At 46.7% G+C, this 18,739-nt stretch overlaps 1 protein-coding gene across 4 annotated transcripts in view; it reads left to right on the top strand.

Annotated features, from left to right (window-relative positions):
* Positions 1-1,573: 1,573 nt before the first annotated feature.
* KIF2A (kinesin family member 2A) overlaps positions 1,574-18,739 on the top strand; it is a 1,079,703-nt gene continuing 1,062,537 nt past the window's right edge. For 2 of the 4 annotated variants that reach the window (XM_069627334.1, XM_069627335.1), the window contains exon 1: positions 1,630-1,832. In XM_069627334.1, coding sequence (XP_069483435.1) covers positions 1,769-1,832 — 64 coding nt within the window. In that variant the 5' untranslated portion in view covers positions 1,630-1,768. Of the gene's footprint in view, positions 1,833-18,739 lie in introns of all 4 variants that reach the window. The other 2 variants (XM_069627337.1, XM_069627336.1) reach the window with 2 other exon arrangements.

The following is an 18,739-nucleotide window of genomic DNA, read 5'->3' on the forward strand; positions in this document are numbered from 1 at the left end:
GAAGGAGACCCCAAAGAATTAGTCTCCGACAACGGATCCCAATTCACATCATTGGAGTTTCAGGAGTTCCTCAGAGATAGATCAATCGATCACATAACAACATCCTTTTATCATCCGATTTCAAACAGACTCGTAGAGAGAATGAACAGGCTTGTAAAGAGTGTGGTTCAATTGGCCATAGCCAACACCTTCCCGTGGAGAGAAACACTTAAAGAAGCCTTATGTGCATATAGGACAACTCCACACACTACCACTAACGTTGAACCTTTCACCATGATGCGAGGCAGAGTTGCGTCCAATCGACTAAGACCTGCATGGATTTTCATGGACACTGGAGAAGCAAAATTGAACACAGATCATGTGCAGAAAACGGTGAAAGAAAAGCAGGCGAAATACAAAGCATACTACGATTCAAGAAATAAAGTAAAGGAAATGGTGATCCGAGAAGGAGACTGGGTGTGCGTTAGAGAGCCCAAGAAAACACTTAAAGGTGAATCCAGCTTCAGGTCCCCACAAAAGGTGGTGAGCTGTCATGGGAAGTCTGTGGTGTTGGATGATGGAAAGAAATGGTCCGGTGATGATCTCGTGAAAATAGAAAAAGATTTCAACAGACCAGGTACAAGCAAAGACAAAAGCAACAGACCAAGTTCAACCAAAGACAAAGACACACAATTGGAGGGCAATTTTATAACAACAGATGCACACTGTGGGAATAAAGAAAATGACAGGTTCCGCGATGCAAGTGACCAAGCCCCAGTTGGAGGACTATCTAAGAGGAATCGCAGGGCCAGCCGAAACTTCAACAGTGACTATCTCTACTACTAGTAGTACTTGTCACATTATCCTTTTGCCATAAGAAACCCATGTAACGTTATTCCCATACCAATGTTGAGTTTGCATGCAAAACAGTTCATTCCCTTTTTCCCTCCTTTTCTCTTCCCTTGTCTGTTTCCCCCTTTTACTCCCCATACTCTGCTTTATATAAGAAGGGATATGTTATATAGTATACACTGACAGTGATGTCAGTGGAACTCGTAGATAATAGAACGTTCCTATGTAAGGGAGCGTTCAGGTGACGGAGGGCGTAATGGATCTTTCATGATGAATAAGACAGTTTACAGCGCATCAAACAGACCATGAAACCTTTGTTCTTGCAATCAAAGACAGACAACTAACATTTCACTCTGCTCCTTCGGATGCCCGCGCCAACTCCCGCCCTCCTCCTAGTGAGTAGAAGACGTCTACCGGCATATGGGCGTTGCCTAGGGGACAGTACACAGTCATGTTGAGGCCAGGCAAAAAAAACTGCCCGGCTTTCCTTCCCTTTGATGAACTAAACCAAATGAGCCTGCCTGATCCTGACATGGTAGGACACTGTGGTCGTAAGCTCGCAGCGCAGGTTCAACCTGCCTATCGGGTTTTGCGTGTGACGTAGCCTGCTGTTCTGAACAGCACGCTCCCCTTGACTTTCCTAGGTTTGATTTTTTTTGTCTCGCGCTGCCACTGACGGCACTGGCGCCTGCGCAGTGGCCAGCGGCCACCGCTCCCTCCCACGGCCGGCCCGGCCCCTTTTCTGTTATATTTTCTCCAGCCTCCTCCTCCTGTGTCGGCGCCGGGTTTTATCTGTCTCATCTTCCGCTGGCGGAAGCGCCCCTATTCACCTATTTGCCTGGGATCGGCGCTGCCCTTCTGTGTGTGAGCATCCCCGGTGCCCGCCGCGGAGAGGCCCGGAGCCCCTATCTACCCTTGTAGCCCCCCATGCGGCAGGATGACGGCCGCTGTATTTGGGAAGATGCAGATCGGTATCTATGTGGAAATCAAGCGAAGTGATGGTGAGTCCCTGGAGAGAATAAGGGAGGGGAGAGATGTCATTCATTACTGGCTTGCCTACATCCATCCGATCGGCTGCACCTTCAGACCACTCTCCATATGATTGGCGCCTCCCTGCACCGGCTCATGGACCTGGTGCACTGCATGTTATTTGCTTTAGAGCCACCGTGTGCTCCGCTCTGTGTATGAGTGGATCTAAAGAGCAGACGGGGCACAGTCTCATATTTTGGGAATACCCATGGCTCCATTCAAAAAGGACAGGGAAGTGCCGGCTTGGGTTTCGGGTGACGCATGCGCATTGTCTGTCAGAGTCCCAAGGCATGGTGCTGAACAGGCATGGGTGGGCTGGGAATCCTCATCCCCCCTTCCGCTTTCTGTTAATTGGACAGATACATACTTTGTTATGCGAGCTTTTGTTAAACTCCTATGTAAACACGCGTTGTGCATGCTTAGTGTTTCTTATATGGCCGGATGAAATGATGGGCGTTTGAAAACTAGCCGCCTAAATACAATTGAAACGTATTAAACTTTGCCAAAACGGGTAAAGTGGCCAGAGACTAATTCTGGTTAGGATGCCGACCTTCGCGAGAGCTCACTTAGTAAAATGAACAGCACCAGACTTCTCGCCAGTTTCATTGAGGGGCTTTTATTGGCCTCAGTAATTACAATTGGTAATCGAGCTGATGGTTTGGTACCCACATACTCGCTGTCTTAAATGATTCAACAGAAACGTCCCGCGCCATTCAGATAATAATCTGAGTGCTTCGGCCATCGTTTTATGGAGGTAATTGAAAGTTATGACTCGTGAGATGGTGATGGGCACGGGGCAAAAGCGGCACTAAATAATATGCATTATGGGCGAAGGTGAAATCTCGTTCAACTGAGGACCAGTGTCCAAAACTAGGCGAGCAGTGGCCAAAGGCTGCTTTTGTTTCAGGTAATGTTGATGTAACCTGAAGTAGTACAGTGTGTTTTGACAAAACATAGATAAAACTCCTCGGCTGCACTTAGGGCCAGACATAATGTAAAGGGATCGACATTGATCATGGGAGCTATTTGGCTCCCGTATGTTAGCTTGACATCAGCAGCTGCGAACAACAGAAATGTTTGCCTTCACATGCTAGCTGGTGCAATCCAAACCTAGTTATTATGTGCCATTGACTCTGTGTGTTTGGGAATTCGTGTAGTGTTATGGCACGTCTAGAAGATATTTTAAAGCATGATCGGTTGTATGTGAGGGGCAAAAAGTTATAGTCTAGATCGCATGTGAAAGTTAGATTAGCAGGATGCATCGTTTATAGTTCCTCGGAGCTATGCTTAATGGGATGTTGCTGATATCCAGGAGCATCTTTTAGATCATACTCCTCAGATCTTTGGCCCAGTCTCTGCTGAATCAGAATCTCCCATTCTTAGACCCAAGCGCCAGTGAAATATGGCAACATTCAAAAGAAAAGCTGTGTAATGAGTGCTTAGAGATCTGGTACGATCTGTTGAATCATTCCTTTTTTTTGGAAATCTCTTTCCATGTTTATGCCCTCCACCCCTTCCCCCCAGTCAGCAAATTACAAAAGGGGACCACCCATAAGCAAATAATTCTTGGGCCAACCTCAACTAGTTGGCAGTGTGCCATTTGCACAGGAAAACGAGCTATCCCAGATATATTTTTGCTTTGTTGGCACCAGTGCGTGAGGTGCATCTGGAACACATTTGTGTGTAGAGGGGTTATGGCTAAAGAAATATAGGAATTGACAGCTGATCAAAGGAATTCTCAGTGTTTAGGATATTTCAAAGAATCCACCACTTTGGTGTAGCTGGTACAGTGGCTACTCGGACAACACAGTCTGAAGATGAGCTATTCCTGCCCAACCAAAAAAGGTAAAGACCTTGTCTGCTGCACTTATTGCCCCATCGTAGTATTGAGCCCACCCCACCACCAAAGCATAATATCGCACCCCAAAAAAGAAAGATTTGTGCACAAGTAGAAATCAAGATATAAAAATAAAAGAGCTTGTGCTAAAGTCTGGTATGTTACAGAAAAACGTGTATTCTTAACATGTCCTGACGAGAAAGTCCGTCATGACCAATCTTCTTGCTCGTTTAACTGGAACAACTTTCTTAGGGTCAATCACCTGCCTGTTACTCATATTTTAGACACGTGGAAGGTTTTGTGCGATATGGGTTATTACTGTATCTAGTTAGATCATGAGCAATTCATTTAGGTATCCAAACACACCAGAATGTCGTGAACTCCATTAGGCTTAACACACTTATGTGTGTGTGATCTGACTAGTTGTATTATCTTGTAGAGAAGAATTTGATGGCAACCACTTTCTTCCAAACCCTGCAAGACCTACATGCAAATCCAGAACAAAAAATAGTTTACAGCACTCCACTGATCTTTAGAAAAATGTATAGGGTTTAATCAATTCTTGATATGTTGAATCACAAAACCATAACAGTTTAGCAAAAACTCCTAGCACAAAACTGCCACGCGTTCCACCTCTGCCGGGTCTTCGTCAGGCTACGATCAGTTGGTAATTAGCAAGCGTTTCCTTTTAAAATGTAATGTCCAGGTACATAGTTAAAGAACAGAGGACTGGTACTATACTCAAGTATAATTGCAATTTTATCCTAGTGTTAATTACACACAGATCATTAGAACAAATATGAACCAGCAATATACTAAACATGATATCCAGTACATGTGTTGAGCACCCGGACTATCACTAACCATATACATCATATTACACTTTAACGTGCAATTTGTTGCAAATAATAAAAAATCGGAAGTTGTCTTGTGGAATGTGGGACGAAACAACTTTTATATTCTAAGGAGTTCCCAAAAAGAGGAAAAGGCAAATGGCGGCAGCAAAGTTATTTAGCAACTATTTGTGTCAATCCCAGTGGGCTGTTCTAATCCATTTTCGAGTCAACTGTTGAAGCAAGTACACAACCCTCAATAGCACTGAACACTGTATTCTCACTTATCGCATATTTAGCACTATGCACTTTACATTCTCCAGAAGTTCAAATCCCAGCAATAGTTTGTGTCAGAAACCCACTTGGATAATTGGTTTTATGTGTAACATTATCATACAGTTTGGTCCTTCTTATGATGAAGTGGAATTGGATTGTAATTTCCCTGTGAGGCGGGTTTTGTAATGCAGTTTTCATTTTCTCATTTGTCATGTGACGGGTAAAGCACTAAGAACTTTTGGGTTGATATGATATGGCATTTATAACGCGCCAAGTGTTTCAAGGCGTGACGAGGCAAGGGAGGGTGAACAGTGAGAAGACGGAGACAACGATCTTACTAGGTCAGGTGACATGGAGATCGCACAAATGCAAGGGTAGGAGGAAGGGGGTCGGGGGGGAGTGCGAGGGGGCCATTGGGTAGTACATAGGATAAAGAGGATTGCATGCATGTTTAATGTTAATATACTAAACATATATGAGCCGAGCCAGTTGCCTTGAGCCGAGCCAGTTGCCTTGGGAAATTCCCGGGTCCAGGCCTTGCAATCATAACATTTCCTTGGACACACCAATATGGCCGACAGTTTTTGTATGCCTCCAGTAGTAATCACATGTGTAATCAACATAGAGAAAGGCTTATGTCCTTCTAACCAATGTGATCAGAGAATATGCCCTTCTAGCCAGTGTGATCACAGTGAACACTTTGAATGTATAAAGACTTGTTCCACATTGTTTTTTCATTTAATGTGATCTAGCAACAAGCTGTTGCGAAATGCATAATTGGCTTTTTATGTCCCTGCTGAGGGATCCACAATAAAGGATTATATGCTGCTAAAAGGATTGTTTCCCTTTGATTTCGTGCAACATTGTGGTGGAGGAGTGCATTTGCAACATGCTTTGCACGATTTGTGTTCTTTCCATGTATACATACCGACCTCAATATAGGAAGAGCACTTTTTCGGCGGCTTATAACTTCGCCCCCCCTTGAGGAATCCTCACCAATCTTTGCAAAAAAAAGTATATGGGCGGCTTTGAATTTTTACGCCAAGTTGGGTGAGGTTTTGTGCTGGGGCGGGGGGTCCCAACATTTTTTTTCCCCCATAGACTGATTGGGGAAAGACTTTGCGCATGGCTACAGCCCGAACGGCTGGATGGATTTTCACCAAATTTGCAGCAGGAGTGGGGGCTTGGGTCAGAAAGCGTGCTTTTGTGTGTTTGGTGGAAACCCAACCAGTACTTTTGTTGCAAATTACTGAAATGTATATCCCAAAAAATTAGTGATATCTGGGTACGCTCCGCGGACCCATTTTCCTTGTTCGGTCCGAAGTCTCATTGGCCTGCGGTATTCCTTGATGTCGGCGAACGTTGGAAGCGGCTGGTGGTTGGTTGGAGGGACGCGTGCAGTGTGTCAAAGTTTTTGGGAAACGCTGCCATGGTGTATCGGAGGACAATGCGGCAGTGGCGGAAGGGTCTGGAAAGTGTACCATACGTCATATATTGGTGGCAAGAAGGGAGGGAACAGGTGGGGGAGTGAGAAGTGGTTTATGTAACCTATGTAGGTAGGTGGAAGAAGGCAGAGGAATGCCTGCAGTTTTTGCGCGTACTGTGCCCTGTCGCGGGTAGCTAAACAGGCGAGTACTTTGTGTGGTGATTGGAGGCAGTTGTCGTAACGGCCTGATAGCTTCAGCCGTGACCTGTTTGCGGCGACCTCTTTCCGTTTTGAGTGGTGGTAGATCAATTTCGAAAGGGGAATGAATTGCGCGTGACATAGGTTGGATGGGAGCTCTGGTGGCTGTGCTATGCGAATGGAATGCGGTATTTGGGTAGATGGTGGCATGCGTGGGTGCAGGAAGTTGTTTGGTCTGTGAAGGATTAGACTATTGAGTGCATGGGCGAAGGCCGTAGACTGTAGGGCATGCACTGAAGAGCGTATGGCTTTAGCATACCCACCACAGTAACGCAAGTGTGGGTGTATATCCGGTACAGGGTGGTGTTTGCATAGTGCAGTGTGTGCACATTGGTTGCAATAGGCCAGTGTTGCGCACCGTGGGTAGTTTGGCAGTGACCCAATAGTTTGGGAATGGAAGTGGCCACGGCCATAGTATGTGCATGAAAGTGCACAGGGGTGTAGAGTGTGTTTTCGTTCTATGTTATGGTAACTGGTGCAATTAGTTGCTGCATAGTTCCTTGGCTGGTGCGCAGGTTGGGTAGGAGTGCTGGTGTTAGTGCTGTGTATGTGGATAGTCAAAGTTGGTGAAATGGATGGTGCCATTATGTAGCAGTGAGAGTGTTGAAGGCCTAGACTGTTGGGTGCATGGCCGAAAGCCATAGGCCATACACTCAAGAGGCTAGGACTTTAGGACACACACGGCAGTAATGCATTTTAGATTCTGCAGCAGTTAGAGGGTGGTGACATGTAAATAATGGGTGGGGAGCACATTTCAGACACACTAGAGAAGGAGAAGTGAGCTGCCATGCGTGCATGTTTGGTTTTGGTGGCAAGGACACTGTTACAACATGGTAAAGTTTTTGCTGTGTACTTGGCGATGGTGCTGTGAAAAGTCATGTAGTGTGGGCACTGGGTTTGCATACTGTCAGTATGGAAGAGGATATGATAGAAGTGCACCTTAATTGTGCTTGGTTACGATGCTGTGTGCTGAATTGTTGAAGTAGGGCCAATGTTGTGAAAGTTGTTGGTAGTGACACAATACTTTGTGAATGGGTGTGGGTAGGGGTGGTGGTGGCTGTGGTATGTTTGTAGATTCTCCTGATAGCAACCTGTTTTTGTGAATAGTTGCAATGCAGAGGTTCAGTATGTGATTGGTGGATGTGTGTGCAGGTTGGGTAGGAGTGCTGGTGGCAGTGGTGTGTATGTGGATTGGCATAGTTGGTGAAATGCATGGTGCCATTACGTTGCAGTGCGTGTTTGTTCAAGGCCTAGCCTATTGGGTGCAATAGAGCAGCAGAAGTGAGCTGCCATGCGTGCATGTTTTGTTTCGCAGGTGAGGACACTGTTACAAGATAGTAACGTTTTTGATGTGTACTTGGCGATAGTGAGGTGAAAAGTCATGTAGTGTGGGCACTGGGTTTACATACTGTCAGTATGGTAGAAGTGCACCTTAATTGTGCTTGGTTACTATGCTCTGTGCTGACTTGTAGAAGTATGGCCAATGATGTGAAAATGTTGTTGGTATTGACACAATACTCTGTGAATGGTTGTGGGTAGGGGTGGTGGAACCTCTGGTATGTTTGTGGATTCTGCTGATTGCACCCATTCACGAAACCAGGTTGCTATGCGGATGTTCAGTATGTGATTGGTGGATGCGTGTGCAGGTTGGGTAGTGCTGGTGGCAGTGGTGTGTATGTGGATTGGCGAAGTTGGTGATCTGGTCACATGCATGGTGGCATTATGTTAGTGCCTGTGTTCAAGGCCTAGCCTATTGGGTGCATTGGTGAAGGCCGTAGGCCATGCATTGAAGAGCCTAGGACTTGAGGAAACCCACGCCACTAATGCAATTTTGACTGTGTATCCAGTAGAGGGTGATGACCTGTAAAGAATGGCTGTGGAGTACATTTCAGACGCCATAGAGCAGCAGAAGTTAGTTTGCAGGTGTGTATGTTTGGCTCCACAGGTGATGTTGCTGGTAGAACATGGTAGAGTTCTGGATGTGTGATTGGAGATGGTGCAATGAAAAGTCACGCAGTGTGGGTACTGGGTGCATGTAGTGTGTGCATACTGGCAGTATGGCAGAGGGTATGGTTGAAGTGCAGCTTGTATGGGTTCTTTACTATGCTGTGTGCAGATTTGTTGAAGTAGGGCCAGTGTTGTGAAAATGTTGTGGTTAGGTTGGTAGTGACACAATACTTTATGAATGGTGGTGGGTAGGGGTGATGGAGGCTGTGTTATGTTTGTGGATGCTGCTAAATGCGACCTGTTTTCGTGAATGGGTGTTTTATGGTGTGAGGGAGTTGGGTTGAAGTGCTGCAATGTATGTTCGTTTGTGCACAATGTTACCTGCCCACATGGTCGCATGCATGGATTCATAGTGTTGTGCTGGGTGTGGGCAAGGGTGGACTGTTGTGTGGATTGCGAAAGGTGTGCTGGGTGCGCCACAGGATCATTGTGGATGCTGAAATAGGGCATCCTGTAGGAAAAGTTTCTGGTGGAGGGGCTTTGGAAGCAAAGCGAACGTGCTCTCGGAGTGTTTAACTGGAAATATGTAGTTGTGTACAGAAATGAGTGTGCAATGCCGAGGTTCAGTATGTGATTGGTGCAGGCGTTTTTAACATTTTATAGGTGCCACTAAGGGAGTGTCGGAAAATTTGAGTGTAAAGGGAAGAAGTATTGTCTGCTTTACTAGGGCGTGGCCCTAGCTGTAGCTGGGAAGCGCACGTGCCGCATCATGGCCTTCTGAGTATGGAGCCTTTGCAAATGGAACTGTGGGGATTCTCCATTGAGGATTCAAGGGTGTGGTTCACCGGAAGGGTCAGTGACATATTTGGCACACAGTTTAATGCAGTGAGCTTGCAAGAGATGGAAAGACGGCGAGTGCTTATAGTTGGTGATGTCTTTTGGCACGATCTGCACAGGTATGCCGTGGAAAGAGGCTTCGATACTGACTTTCCGTTGAACACAGTTTGAGTGGGGTTTCAGGTGCATGGATCTCCTTTGCAAATGTTTGGCCTCTGTAGGTGTAGTGGTCGTGCATTTTGGAGGACTAAATTTGGGGCACATGTGCTCATGTTTGCTCACTTACTTAAAGAAGTTGATGACAGCTGTGATGCAGATATGTCCTACTGCAAAGGTGATTTTTCTCATCGATGACACCAAGAGGACAATCGGAGCATGCCGGTGTAATTTGTTCACAGCCAGAGGTCGGGAGATGTTGGATAAACAGAAGCATGTGCGACTTTATGTGCAGTGCTGGGATGGTCTGCACCGACTATGAAAGCATTAATAACCAGCATAGATTTCCAGTGGTGCCAAGGAAATGGCATTTTTTTGACCGCCATTGGCAATGCTGTTGTGTTTTCCACTCTGCAAGAAGGGTTGTAGAGAATTCTATAGAAATTTAAGATGACCGTTCATTTGCAGTTGAGAAAAATGTCAGGAGTAGAAGCAAACAGACAGTGAGCAAAAGAGAAAAACAATTTATGAATGCACGTACATAACAAAAAGAATGTGTTTTTAGAGACAATCCTAAAGACACAATCACCACCCCTGTTTTACATAACCCCCTCCAGTTTCTAGCACGGTAATGCAGTGGATTCCGAGGGACTCTGAGGATTAGACGTGGCATATCCAGCTCTTTTTCGGATGCCAGCTATGGCATTGGCCCTGTTGAGGCTAAGCCTTTGGACAATGTGGTTGCTGGTTGTGGTGTGTACATAAACACTGGGACAGAAGGTCTGTTTGTACCGATGTAGGAGGCTATGTTGAAAGTGTGCAAGGTAAGGGGCATGCATCCTGTTTGTATGCATGCACTACACGCACTTGCTTAATGTTGCTAATATACATTCCCTGCTGCTTTTGTGGGATCACTTTTCTGACATTTGTAGTACATGCATTACAGTGGGAAGGCCATATTGTGAAGTGTACAAGGTATGTGGCAGGCATCATGTTGTCGTGAATGCAGTGTGTGCATCATATATTATGATGTGCTATGGTATTTTGTGCCATTTGTATCGTGCCTGCATACAAGTGTCTGAAGGCGCACCGAGGAAAGGGAGGCGGAACGGAGGCCACACAGAGACATTGATTCCTCTAGGCCAGCTGACATTGAGAGTGCGCAAGTGAAGGGGGAGGGCAAGGTGCAGTACATGGGAACAATAAAAAATAGAAATGCATACAACTACGGCCGGTGCTGGTAAGTGCAAGGATAAGTGTAGGCATCAAGTGGTGGCTGGACTGTTAGGGTTATAGAAAACAATCCCCCCTGTAGGGAGGCAGGTGGCCTAGGGCATGGATTATGGGGTGGGTAGGAAACTAGTGCACGATGCATTTTAGCCAGGAAGTGAGGAGCGGAAAAAGAAGCGCATGGAAAGGTTTTCAGGTGCTTTCAGACTCTACGATGCTTCTCCTCAAGGTCCAGGGAGACAGAGAGCATGTTCCACAGGGATGCCCCAGCAGAAGAAACACATCTACCACCATCTGGTTGGATGTAGAAGCAAATGACCCTGAGGGAGTAGTAGGTGGATGAGGGAAGAGCTGGAGCAAGCGGATATTTAGGCAGTGAGAGTGCAAGGTATTGAGGTCCCAGGGCCCAGAAGGCCTTCTGCATAATGCACAGGGCTTTTATTTTATTGTTCGCAGCCACTGTGAGCTATTGCAGACATTTTAGTCCAGAAGAGATACGATCCCTGCTGTTCTGGGCAAGGACAAGTTGTGCACCCCTTTTATGGATGAGTTGCTGAGGGCGCAGAGTGGAAGCTGGCAGATTTAAAAAGAGCCTCTGGCAACAGTGCAGCGTTCTAGGCACCAGAGCCATGCAGACACTGACCTTTTGGAAAGTGACTGTAGGTTGCTAACATACATTTAGTGGTGGCTTTAGTGCCTTCTTTTTATGAGTTATGCAGTTGAGGGTGGCGGGGGTTAGTAGGGAATTGTCAGTGGGCATTGTCGGAAGGAAAGAACAGAGTTCCTGTTTTGCTAATATAGTGTATGATATGGGTAAATGAAAATATTGCAAGCACATACCAACAAATTGCCATTTCATGGTAGGAGATGGGAGGAACATCAGTATGCTTTTTAAACACATAATGGACGCTTGGAGGCAGATATCGTGCGCAGGGCACTTAAAACAGAGTTGTGAACATACTGCAAAAAGAAAATGTTCATACCTTTCTTTTGTGGTGATGGGTGCCTATGTGGATGAATGTGCAAGTATAACTCCTGCAATGTTTCACTGAACTTTCCACTGAATGTGCTTTTCAATAACAGCACAAGTGCAGGCTGATTTTGTAACCGTACATATGACGTCTTGTGGAGAACTGACATCGTAAGATGCTGAAGTCTTAGAGGGCATTGGTGGATGCGTGTGTGAGCACTTTGCAATTCCTAATAAGGGCGTGGTGGGAAGAGGATAGTGGAAAGGGAAGGACTGTTCATGATTTACTGGTGCACGGCCCTCAGAATACTTTGCAAGACGCACATGCTACGTTCTGCGCTTTTGAACCTGCTGGCAAATGGAAATGTGATTGTTGCAGTTGTCCAATCAGGTGGTTAGAGTGTGCATCACAGGAAAGGGCAACCATATTTTGTTTCATTACTCTATAGTGAGGCTGGCAGAGATGGCGAGACGCATAGTATTTCATAGTGGGTGATCGCTTTGTTCTAGATCTGCTCCAGTATGCCGTGGAAAGAGACGTTCAGGGCAATTTGAATTTGGAGGAAGTGGAGACTGGTGCGGTCTCGCTGTCCGTACTTTCAACCTTTTTGCTTGCAAACTTTCGATGAGTGGCCACTTTAGGTACTGTACATCTTGTGGCAGTGCACTATGGAGCATTGCTTTTGGGTTCCATAGCTTGTGCCAGTGTGTACTGTCGACCTAAAAAGATGATGAAAGAAGTGCAGCGCATTTTTGCCACTGCGATGTGCTTTATACCACCAACTCCAGTTTACAATTATTCCAATGAATGTTGTCGGCAGTCAGAGTGGGAAAGCGTCTTATCAACAGAAGCATGTATAACATTTTGTGTGCTGCTGAGATGTACTCCTGTGACAATGACAACATTGGTTATCAATCTGTGCACCTTCTCAATGGAAATGGCATTTCATTGTCGCCCAGTGGCAGACGTTTGGTTTTCCAATCTACAGGCTGCAGTGAAGACGCTGTTGTAAGAATGTGAGGCGCAGTGCAACAAATAAAAACAATTATAAAAGCCTGAAAAAAGAGTTGTTACTATGGAAGCTTTTAAGAGCCACCACTACAAAGGACATTCCCTACCCTGGTTGACATTTATTCCCCTACCGCCCGTCCCCCTCCCCCCCGTGCACACCTGGAAAAGTCTGCGACATTTGCAGGGTTGTATGTGTAACAAACGCCCCTTTTGCATATGGCCACCTTATATTTGGGACTGTGGCGGACACGAGATTGTGCAATAAGCTTTCTGGGTGTGGAGTGCATGCACAGACTGTGGTATACAGTATATTTGTCGATCTAAATGCAGCGGGTGAGCTTATGGCTGTGTTATACGAGCCACAGCGTATGCTTTGTGGGTGAATTGCACATAAATTACTTGACAGTGAATGGAAAACTGAGTTCGGTGGGAGTTTTGTGTGGAGTATATCATGTGGGTTTGTATGCGTATGGAGCACCTACAATTAAGTGATTGCTTTTGGTTTGTCTGTGTGAGACTTTGGTGATGCTCAATCACAGCGATTTTATTGTTGAATGGAGGGAAAAATTAACACCCATGTAAAATGATTTTCAGTGCCGTTTTGTCACGATCCATGCCCCTGGCCCCCTCGGGTATAACAGCCCCCTGGCAGCAGTGGGGCTAAAGCCCTTTACACTGGCCCCAAGGGCCTGAAAACTCCATCAGAAACATACATGGAGTCAGTCCTGGCGCCATTGGCGCCAGGCTCATTATCTGAAATGAAGCAATACCAGTTTTGTACCTTAATCCAACATGGAGGCCTATTACACAGCTCAGTTCTTTAGAACCAAGCCATGCGGTCTAGTGTTTTGGGTGTGGCTGGGCCTGGAACTACTTGGCCTCGGCTATTTAAATCACACCAAAACAGCAGAACATGCTTTGCGTTATTCTGCACTCCTGCAGCGTAACACTCACCGTGTCCAGCTCCTGCTCATCTGCTTCTCCGGCGGCCCGATCCTGAAGCCCTAGATCCGGATTCCATTTAATATGCTGGAAGAACAAGAACAGCATTAGCGAGCAAGAACACTTACCTGTGAAGTAACCGGTCTTGAATCCATCCTGCGCTTCGCTTACCTCGCTCATCTCCGGAGTTTGCAGCAACCTGCAAAGGTAAAGAAACGAGGACAGCATTAATAACAATTCTTACCTGGGCAAGCAGCAAGTCCTGGCAGCCCCCTGCGCTTCTCTTACCCCGCCCATCTCCGGGTTTCACCGCAACCTGCAAGGGAGAAGGAACAAGGTCCGCATTACCTGGGCAAGCAGAGCTTTGATCGCTCATCACTCCGGAACATCACCGCAACCTGTACAAAGAGAAGAGAACACAGGTTAGCAATTAACGCCAATAAACAGCGCAGCGCTCTGCGCATCAGTAACTCACCGTGGTCTTCAACATAGGCGCGGCAGCTCCGAGATCGCAACCATCCCTGTGAAAACAAAAAGAGACATTGTTAGGCAACAGCATAGAGGAGCAAGATGCAGAGAAAACGGAGGGAAAGAAAGGGACAGAATAAAGACAGAAAAGACATTATAACTCACCTGGAAGACAGCAAGCAGCGTCAGAGTCACAGCCGGTCTGGACCTGACATAAGGGCACACGGACCAGTGAAGCAACTAGGTCCACGGAACGCCCACACCAATCACGTGCCCCTGCACAGAGATGCAGGACGGACAGTTCAACGCATACAAACCTATGGTGAGCAATAATCCCAAGGGAGGGGATTTGGACCAAAGGGAGGTCCACCCATCACAGAACCAGTATCTTAACCCTCCATTCTCCTGTTATAGGTGCTACCCAACGTCTGGCACATAACCAAGCAGAGTGGGGTCCGGGATAGCACTTAGACCTCCATCCAGTATCGTGTGGCGCCCCCATGGATACCAGGTGAGCGTAACACATTTCTGCTGAGGGAGGCAGTAGGCCAGGTAATGCTTCTGCTTTCAATCGCCTGCATAATTGTGTATCCCATTATGCAGACACCCATGTAGGCGCGTTATATTTATATTTGGTCTGGAAATGGAGAAAGCGTGGTACTTTGAAGAAGTATATTTGTCTTTTTACAACTTGTGCGATTGTCGTACTGTACAAAAGTATAGCAATAATGTTTGTGCTTGCTGTTGTGCACATGCGCTCTTGAAAACGCACTGCAACAGGCACAACCATCTGTTTCAACTGCAGTGTTTTCCACGGTTCCTTCAATTTAGCACACAATTGTGTGGAGGGTATACGATGCACGTCGCATTGCCTCCCTTCATTGCCACTTACATTATGATATAAAGCTCCTTTCAGAGTGTCACAATCGGCCACAACAAATATTGCTAAATGGACGTTGTGGTGACGGTGCGGTACTACAAACATAGCATAATTTTTAAATACACTATGCTAAAGCAACGTTAGGTTTACAGTGCCCTAATAAAAATCTATGAAATTCACAAACAAAAAACATTGTTAAAGGGACGTTATGGTTAAGTTGCACTAGCAAAAACCTATGAAATTCAATGGAAAAACGTTCTTGCAGGTCACCCCACAAATTCACCTGTTGTGGTAAGCTAAGCAACCGTAATTCGCGCCAGCACTGTGCTCTGCTAAGACTAACACCCATGACATCAAAGATGACATACATATTTAGCTTTTACCAATAATTCAAGTATATGTTATGAGATATTCAATCACTGCTATTGTAACCAGGACGGAACAATATTCCTGGCCCCTAGTTTAACACAGCTATTGCTTCCAATCTTTCCTAATCGGACAGCAGGAGTGTGTAAAATAGTAATAGTAGCAGATAACAATTCTACTATTTCCTTATCGAACAGCACAAATGTATAAATAACACTAATGGCAGCTAATCGTTTCGGGGTGGTTGGGGGGGTAGGAATGCATACATCTATATACGAAACAAGACAAAATTTGCAAAATGGCAGTGAATCTTCATCATGTTAGTTGGATAGATATACCCTAGTCAAGCCAATGGAACAGGAATATCCCACCATTAGCCAACTGTTAAGCATTTCTAAACTCTGACATGGTGGGCAGAAGTTTAGGGGGCCACTCTTGGTTTAGTGAAACAGAGGAACCTTCTGGACAAGCCGGACCAATTTAGGTAGCTTGGCATGCTGTCAAGACTAAGTCTCAGGAAATTACTTTTAGACAAGTGTATATGAAAAATATCTATATTTATTGTCGGCTGGACCAATTGACACAAGTAAACATTTGTGATGTGAAACAGTTGCCACCCTGGCCTTTAGTGATGGCCTTATACTAAATAACATATATACATTACTTTTCCTCATGCGACACAGTAGTAAAACGCATCCACAACCTGTGAAGAGAGGGTGGAGTTAACACTAGGAGCTGTAAAGACCGGAGGGGGGGGGGGGGATCTGCACTTCCGCTCTCTATATGGTAGAGGGGAGGCACAGAGACCCCTGCCAAGATTCTCTATTACGGTAGCAATTGACAAGCAATCAAGGCCTAGCTTCTCAGGAGGTGATGCGAGCTGGTTCTTAAGTACAGTGTAGTCCCCAACCACCCACGAAGGAATGTCCTCACACTGTATCGGTTAAAACAGTCTTTATATAATTAATATTCAAAGTCATATACACGATCACGATAACTCACTTTGTACTCCGAACAATGGTAAATATGTACAAAGTGGTACCACTAACGTTATTAGATCTCAATAAAAAGTGCATACGGTCAGAATGAGACACAGATCAAAATAAAGAGGAAACCAGCAGTAGAGGGAGGAAGGAAATCAAGCGGGTTGAGCAATTGGCAGAATACTGGCCCCGTCTACCTGGACACCGTTCTGTGTGGAGATCCCCGCCCACCACCCCCTCACCTGGGCAACCTGTAGATGAAAGATACAAGCCCAGTCCATATATAGTTCACACTAGACTTTCCAATAGTTCTGCAACCCCAAAGTACCTTGGTGTTGTAGCGTTCCTCGTCGGGGAAATCGACAACGCTTCTTGAGTGTCCTCCCTTTCAGGCAGGAGTCACTGGTCGTCGAACGTCTGACGGAGAACCGGTCGAGCTACGACGCTGAAGTGGCTGCGTCGTTCCTAGCGGTGCTCGTTGACTGGGAAGTGTAAACGTCCTGCAAGGAAGAGGCGTGCGGGGCACCTCGGTGTCGATAGTTCTGGAACGCAAAGAGTTTGAAGAACTGTGGCCCAGCAAGGGCGTCGAGTCGTTGGCGTCTCTGTGGTCTTGGGGTGGCGGGAAACCCACCGGTGGATGCTCCTAGGCGCGTCAACGGTCAGGCCTTCTCCAGCAGGATACGGCGGCGATGATGAGTATGAGAGCGTCCTTGGATCAATAAAGTTCTAGGGCAACGGGAGCACGGCGGCTCCAGTCGGCGGTGGCGGACAACAGTCTGGGCGCTTCTCCTTGGAGTTCCGCAGCAGTCCTCGTATCGGGTCGGCAGCCTGTCTGTCTACCAGGTCTGTCTACCAGGGAGCTTAGGCAAAGATCAGCTGTGCACAATGGTCCCTCGTAGCTCGGGAAGAGGGCGCCTTACCAGGTCCTCTCTGGGTCAGTTCTTCAAGCACAGCAGCTTTCAGATTGTGAAGGAGAGCAACAGCAATTCTTCTCGTACAGCTAGGCTTCAGGATCAAGCTTCAGTTACTCGTCGTAGTGGACTTCAGCTTCTGAACACGATTCCTAGCAGTGAGAGGTCCCCAGATATACTGTTGATCTCCCATTCAGTCCGCTGGGTCACACTCAAGCATCCAATCACGACTAGGGGCATTCATGCAGGCAGGCAGCCAATTGGCAACACAAGGTATTCAGGCCATTCACTTCTCTCCAGACACTCACAACAAGTTGTGTGTATTGGGACAAGTACCGAGCCATTCAACACTGCAAGCTGCATTCAACTTTCCATGGGTCTGTTCACCAAACCAAGAGAGAGCGCTGCAACGTCAGGAGTCCCATTCCTGCGCAGAAAACGCGATAAAAAGCAGTAAAGGACAAGGATACAGAGGCCCTGTCCCTCCGATGCATTTCCAGCATCACAGGAGCATTAGACAATTCTTCAGAGTCGTTCCTAGCTTTTGAGCCTAGCCCAAAGAGGGGAGCCTTGTGCTTAACAGTACAGTGGTGCGTAAAGATGCACAATTGTGCAGGTGAAGCAAAAAGCGGGTTGTCTTGGGAGGGCTGTAGCAAGTCAGAAAGGGGCTTGAGGCGATGAAGAATTGGTTCCCACTATTTGAGTAGGAACTGCCATTGGCGGTAGAGCAGTTTTTAAAAGGTGGGAACAGCTAGGGAGCGCAGGCTAACCCAGCCAAGGGTGAATACCTTTTAGGGGATATTCGTACGTAAAAAGGATTGGTTTTGGGGGGGCACCGGTAAGTGGTGCAAGTACTCACAGACCCATGGCACATTCCTGACCAAACTTTGCCAGTTTGGTCTAGGTCGCTAGGAGGTTGGAGTCCTGCAGTTATGCGCTGCTGCGGCTCTCAGTGGCAGCGGGGGAGAACGATTGTCCGTGACGGGACAGTTGCCTTTTCTCAATTTCCGAAGGAGGTATGAATCGGGGTGCAGCAGGCTTCAGGGCACAGGAGAGCAGGTCAGAAAGGAACCTACAGCGACAGTCACCAACAGTTAGTGATGCCCGGGAATCACAGATGCGGGCAGCGTTACGCATTCTCCTAATTTGTGACCCAGAGAAGCTAGGCCTTCGAAATTTGGCAGGAGAATGCATGGGACCACAAGCAAGCAATATCTCGAGTCTCGTGTTTGGACTCAAGACGGCGGTGGTTCTGCTGGATGCTCTGAGGTAGAGCTGGACAGGTCACAGGATGACCCAGGAACACTTCCGAATGGGCTCGGTGGGTAAGCAGGGGGCTCCAAGAGTCACTACTCCAAAGGGGAGAAGCGCCTTGGCAGGCCTTCTTGATCGAAGAAGAAATCAGTGGTGTGACAGGACAGCAGACGGCGAAAGGTGCCAAAACCTTTCAAAGCAGCTCTGGCGATTTCACAAATCTGTTTGTTCTTGAGGAGACTTGGCTCCTTCTGTAGTTCAGTGAGAACTCAGGCGATCGACCTGGAATGGAT

The sequence above is a fragment of the Ambystoma mexicanum genome, chromosome 6p (assembly GCF_040938575.1).
Source record: "Ambystoma mexicanum isolate Mex_15411 chromosome 6p, UKY_AmexF1_1, whole genome shotgun sequence".
NCBI lineage: Eukaryota > Metazoa > Chordata > Amphibia > Caudata > Ambystomatidae > Ambystoma > Ambystoma mexicanum.